Here is a 6,423-nt window from a genome sequence, read left to right on the forward strand (position 1 = left end):
CGTTCTGCTTCAATAAACACGAAATTTTAAAAGAAATAATTTATCTGTAATGTAATGTAAAAGAAACATATTTGTGATTATATGACATCTAATTAAAAAAAAATAATAATTAATCATAAATAATACTTCCCATCTCATTTTATCTGTCGTTATTTGATCGAACACGAAATTTAAAAAATAAATGATCATTTTGTAAAGCTTACAAAATTATCCCTCTTAAAGTTTACTTTTAATTGTCTTTTCTTATAAGGTGGAACCAACAAAGAATAAAATAGAGAATTATGCTATTAAATAATTACCAAATAAAGAAAGATGATATTCTTTTTTAGACGAATTAAAAGAGAAATGACGGCACATAAAATAAAATAAGACTGAGGGAGAAGAATATTGTATGCTCTATGGGACAAATCAAAAAGTATAATATTTCACAAAAATTGGAGTACAGTTTTCTTAGCCTAGGCGTAGGGCCATAGGAGGATAGTCATTTATGGATTTAAAAATCTACAATTTATAATGACCAACTCAATTGCCGTCTTATACACCATTTGTCATGCCTCATAATAAACGTCTCTTTTCCAATTTACAAATATAACCGAAAGTGGGAACATGTTTAGTGAACCTTTTTATCTTCCTTACCAATGAATGAATCACCAATTTCTCCTTCCCTCTATATGTCCATAAAAGAATTTCAACTTCCTACCAACAGCTCATTTATATATTATATATATATATTTATCTACCCTGCCTGCTCACCTTCCAGTTACAACAAAACCCAAAAGAAACAATAAAAACTTAAAAGAGGGATTTTCTTTCCTTCCAATATACACCAAATTAAATTGAGCTGAATCAACCAACATTATCGTTGTGCACCAGGGACCTTGGATTCAATTCTAGTCTTGATAGGTTTCAGTTTTAGCCCCATGCTCTCCGGAGAGAGAAGCTCGGGCGCGATACATGATGGACTAAGAGGACTCCTTGGGCTGCCACTGAATTGGTTAGGTCTGTATAGTCCATATCCCATCAGGAAATACTCCATTGGTATCAACATTGCATGTGGCTGTTCTTCTGTCACCATTGATCCACATTCCTGTACCTGCAAATTGCAATTACAACCCCATACCTTTCGTCAACAACACCATTCCCTATATTAATTCAGCATTTACTCATCGAGTACGATAATACATAAGATCTACAACTCACCACAAGATTCAACGCCTGTGTCAACTAATACATCAGCAACATATAAAATAGTATATTATATGTAGGTACATAACTTCAATCATGACATTTCTGCACCTTGTTATGAACATGCACATCATTTTTTAAGGTACACACTACAACCAGCTTCTTGCCTAACCGGCCAACAGGGGCGGACCCACGTGGTATGCAGGGGGTTCGGGTAAAAAATTACGTTGTATATATAACATAGAAAATTCTATATTTATGTATATATATTAATTTTGAACCACCTGAAAACAAGGTTGTTGGATAGCCCAGTGGTTCTATGTCCGCTTTTTGAGTCAATCCTTCAGCCCTCGGTCGTGTGTTCAATTCCCACTACCAGCGAAGGCTTTATTTTTTAAAGTTCGATTCCCACTACCAGCGAAGGTTTTATTTTTTAAAATCTGTTTTGAAACACAACTGCTATAATAGCTATCCTTTTTAAAATCTGTTTTGTACAGCTGCTATACCTTGAATTATATTTTGTTGACGTATTCACACATTTATATTTTTATTTTTTCGAACCCCCTGAAATAAATTTCTGAATCCGCCACTGCCGGCCAATATCACAAAAACGAATATTGGCTAGCCCTAGATAAACTTTTAGCCAGAAACGGAGTACCATTATATGGAAATAGTTTGTTGTTAAAGATTTATTGAAGTGAAAGAAATGCATACCTCCACTAAGGCACTGACCCGTCTGTCCAATTTAGCAGTCATGTGGAGAGCCTCTGAATGGAAAGGAGAACTATCCCCAACAAATATGAGAGTTCGACATTGTAGCTTCTTCAATCCTTGTGTGATATCCGGTCTCCTGCTCATTTGCAAGACCATACTTAGGGAGGTCTAATTTTGTGACTATTAGAAAACCGTGTTTTAAAAGGCGTGGGCGTGAGGCGAGGCGTTTTACACAGCACGAGACGAGGCTTAAGCCTCGAGACATGGGGCGTAAATCCCATGGATCTATGAAGCGTGCATCTTCATTTTTATAATTTTAGTACTAAATATATAAGTGAAAGCAAAATTTTTAATGATTCTACAAATAATTCAAATAAATCACCAATAACATAGAAAAAAAAATATTACAATTATTATTTGAGAAAGGTAACAACACAAAAAATGATATAGCCGAGATAATCTCTAAAATCAAAATCAACATTCATTCTAGCCATTCCTACTATCAACTAATATTGAACTTGTTTATATATTTCAAAAAAAGAAAATGATAAATAGCGTAACATCATTGACAAAAAAAGAATAAAGTTACGTCAGGAACATAGTGCTATGGACTCTCTGTCCTAACAATTTCTTTTTGAGACTAGTAACTTGAAAAAACTCTGTTTTGTCAATTTCAAGCATAATTATCTAAAAACATTATTTATGGTTATATAATTTTCTACGAAACTTGCTTCCTTTATGGTTGTCATTTTCTATGAAACTTGCTTTCTTTGTTTACATATTTTAGAAAAAATCTACACATTTTAGAAAAAATCACTACAATATGATATAGCATAAGGTATAAATATCATTAAATCAATAATAAAAAATATGATTATAGCAAAAAATACTTTTAAAATAATAAAAAATAATTTAACGCCACGAGCATACATTTTTATGCCTAAAACGTACGTTTTTATGCCTGGGGCTTATGCCCATATTCATGGACTTACGCCCTATGGATCTATGTATTTTATTTGCGCCCCGAAGCATTTTTACTACGCTCCGCCCCAGAACTCGCACTGAGACTCGCCTCAAAAATGCCTTTGAAAACACTGTTCAAAAACAACACATTGCTATCTATACTTCATGCAGTGAGACAAATTTCCTACCCATTAATAGCTTGTAGAAACCGTAAAATGTTAATGCTCTGCCTCTGATCTAGCAACTGAAAAGATACGAAAAGCACCAAATAATAGTTACAGAAAAATCAAGATCTGCAGAGCAATTATCTAAGAAAGGTAGAAGCGGCATGAAATTGACTAACTTCTGCAAATCAACTACCGGAGGAAAGAGGCACTTACTCTTCTGCATGCTTGCACTATATCTGATTCTGGAACTTCTGCGGTACCACGAACCTCCTGATACAATTAAACCAACCTCCTTACTCAATCTGATCAGTAATAAAAGGCAATAGACATGAAGCGTAAAAAACAAATAATAGACACAACAAGTACCTTGCTGAAGTAACGGTATAGTAAAAAGTCTTTCAGCAGACCACACATTCCATAGAAGTAAAGTAAATTCGACATGACCTGCAGATGAACAATTATCTCAACTTCTCTATAGAGCATATTTTCTTCTCATTAGGGAAAGGGTAAAAGAAAGATACGAAATATTACCTTATTAAAAAACCATTCACTCCAAGAAGGTGCTCTGCATAGAGGGGAAACAAGAATCAAACCAAGAACACGCTCCCTATGTTTTAGCTGCAATATAAGATACATGTTAGTGAAATAGATGATACATCATCACTAAGAGGAGTATCACATGGTCAGTTTTGAAAAACAAACTTACCGCGAATAAGGTGAGTATATAAGCACCAGCCGTTACTCCCATACACATAACTGACCGCAGCCTGAAAACAGCAAGAAATGTTGCTTAAGAAAATTCCTCTTTTTTATCTTGGAAGTCCTTGCTTAAAAAAAAAAGTTATCAAGAAAGGGCTCACAAAAAACAGAAAACAAACCTCTAACAAGTTACAAGAAAGAAACAGCATTGCAATCCATGTATAATCATAATTAAATATATAGAGTAGAAATGAAGCTCGAGAAATTACCCAAAAAAGTTAAGAACCTCAACTATCTGATCTGCCAAATCATCCACTGAAGGTGCAGGATCCTCTGGATGAATTGCTGCAGCTCCCAACTGCAAGAACTCTTGTGGAAATCAGAGGGCACTATGTGAATAATGGTGATAAGTCAAATTGATTCTAATGGAAATTGGAACAGAGAGCCAAAAACGCAATAAAATTACATGAAAGGAAACAAGCTGTCCAATTCACGGACCTCATGCCCTGGAGGACTTATGTGGTAAATGCAAAAGCTATGGAGCAGCAATGAAGCTGCTTCCGGACAGAAGAACAATCCTTGGAAACATGACATATCTGCAGAATGCATGTTTGAAAGTAAAACACCATAAGCCCGCAGATAAAGATCAACAGCAAACAAGCAACAATATAAGTGACCTGAAAGCACATGAATAGAATCCTGAAACTGGAAGCTATGGAACATAAGAACATAAACCCTCACTTACGATTTAGAGCTAAATCTGGATAAGTTACCAGTGGTGGTTTCTCATGGTCTCCATAAACTATAACAGACACAGAGCCGCAGCCAGTCCGTATGACGTGCTCCTGAATAGAGTTTCTTCATATAAGTTCAATAAATAAAGAAAAACATATATCCATTATCTACAGAATACTAATTCCTCCAAGTTTAAAGTTAAAAGGAAAAGCTCTACTAATTGGATTGTCTATGATTTTGTAAACCAGAAAGGATTTGGTTTAGTGCAATTTAAATCACGTCTCTTACATAATATCACTCACAATTCAAGTAGGAGACATTGTTGTCCTTCACCCCTCCCTTTCCTGATTCCCCAAACATTTTACTCTTGCTTTTAGAAATAATTTCCCCCCTCAACTATTTGTGGGATTACAATGGGTATGTTGTTGTTGTAATTTCCCCCTCAACCATGTACAATGAGCATTAACCATGTGATCAGCTCACTACACAATAATATAACCTCAAACAAGAAAAGAAGAAATTTAGATAATTACCGGTCGTTGAGAAGAAGAGATAAATGGACTCATATGTTTAAACATAAGAAAAGTTAAAATGGATAGACAAAATAAAAGGCAAGCTGTGTTTTAAAGTGACCGGAATCGCAAATGTCACAAGAAGATGATAGGTAAGTCTCAACCAAGGGTGTACAAGAAGTAGAACTGGACAAAACACAGAGGATTAAAAAGATAAAAATCCAACACTCAAATAAAATTTACAAAAAAAATAACGAAATTCCTAGCATTATTCAGAGGAATGATTTTTTTTTAAGAAATCAATTAGGCTAAACAATCAGAATGAAGCTATATGGGAAATGTAAAATGAGAATGAAACAATTAAGACTCAAAAAAAGATAAAATCCCATTCAAAATCCAAATTCTTTTTGTGGTCATCTGTATCCAAAGAAAGTGCACATAATAATAACACTAAAAGGTCTATTTGAGGTATTCAATTACTCACGTCCAACACAAACCCAATTAGAAAAACAAACAAGAATTGATGTACTAATGAACCTTCGATAAATGCAGCCGTAAAGAAGAAATTATTCTATCAAAGGATCTACACTAAACAACTTCTTAAGAAATGGAGAATTAGACATGAAAACCCTGCCTAGAGATGACTTGAAAGAGAGAAAAAAGCGCGTTGACCGTTTACTTAAATTGACCAAATTAATAAGGCAATTGGTTTATTTTGGAATAAGAAATACAGAAAAATACAAAAGAATGAAACCTTTCCGCCAAGATAAATGGTCTCAACGTCGATGGAAACAGAATCGGTACTTGAATTAGAATCTGCCATCACAGTCAGTAAAATGCCCAGCAATCCTTCGACTCTTTCAATGCATATACTCTATGTATGTAAATGGCTATTCCAAAAACCAAGACTTTTATTGCTTAGAAACCAAGCGATTCTTTCTCTCTTCAATCTTTTTTCCTCTCTCTCTCTCTCTCCCTCCGTTGCTTATTTTGGATTCTCTTTATTATTTCAACGGTCTTTTTTATTTCTCAATATTTTCAATCAGTGGTGAACTTTCCACCGACACCTCTTAGGCCTTAACCATTCACTCTGCTCATATTCTAACCGCAGTTAACGACCGACACCTTCGCGTTACCAAAATATAGTACTCCCACTTGTTTTCCCTTTATATATGCGGTGCGGATATGCCAACTTATTGCCAACTGCTTCAGACTACGTCGTTTCCGCTGCTTTCCTATTGCTTTTGTACCCTATACTAGATATAAAGGGGCACGTGTCAATATATGTTAGGAGTATTTTTTACGTTAATTTATACAAATAGAATTTAGATAATTAATTATATTTTTAATATGTTTTAGATATTTTGAGTTGTTAAGTATTGTAATTTATAATACGTTTTATATAATTTTCAAATAATATATATTACTCTCCTTGTCGAGATTTTTAT

General features: G+C 34.4%; 1 protein-coding gene across 2 annotated transcripts; it reads right to left on the bottom strand.

Moving 5' to 3' along the window:
- Positions 1-392: 392 nt before the first annotated feature.
- LOC107877875 (protein NDL1) lies at positions 393-6,122 on the bottom strand. 2 transcript variants are annotated; one of them, XM_016724657.2, is made up of 11 exons: positions 5,730-6,122; positions 4,474-4,573; positions 4,227-4,324; positions 3,998-4,086; positions 3,736-3,796; positions 3,561-3,647; positions 3,396-3,473; positions 3,243-3,299; positions 3,051-3,106; positions 1,900-2,035; positions 393-1,093 (listed from the first exon to the last, which is right to left on the bottom strand). In XM_016724657.2, the coding sequence occupies exons 1-11, from the start codon at positions 5,796-5,798 to the stop codon at positions 857-859; spliced, it is 1,068 nt and encodes a 355-aa protein (XP_016580143.1). In that variant the 5' UTR covers positions 5,799-6,122; the 3' UTR covers positions 393-856. The 2 variants fall into 2 exon arrangements, with proteins under 2 accessions (XP_016580143.1, XP_047249620.1); XM_047393664.1 differs by lacking the exon at positions 5,730-6,122 and adding an exon at positions 5,513-5,693.
- Positions 6,123-6,423: the final 301 nt, after the last annotated feature.

Source organism: Capsicum annuum, chromosome 7 (assembly GCF_002878395.1).
Source record: "Capsicum annuum cultivar UCD-10X-F1 chromosome 7, UCD10Xv1.1, whole genome shotgun sequence".
Classification (NCBI taxonomy): domain Eukaryota; kingdom Viridiplantae; phylum Streptophyta; class Magnoliopsida; order Solanales; family Solanaceae; genus Capsicum; species Capsicum annuum.

What these genes read in the sequence shown, in the direction of transcription:
- LOC107877875 (XM_016724657.2), bottom strand. Translation starts at nt 5,798, where the DNA reads ATGGCAGATTCTAATTCAAGTACCGATTCTGTTTCCATCGACGTTGAG. An exon ending in GTGAATGGTTTTTTAATAAG is followed by an intron (nt 3,474 to 3,560) that starts GTAATATTTCGT and finishes GTTCATCTGCAG; the next exon opens with GTCATGTCGAATTTACTTTA. An exon ending in TTTCTACAAGCTATTAATGG is followed by an intron (nt 2,036 to 3,050) that starts GTAGGAAATTTG and finishes GCAAATGAGCAG; the next exon opens with GAGACCGGATATCACACAAG.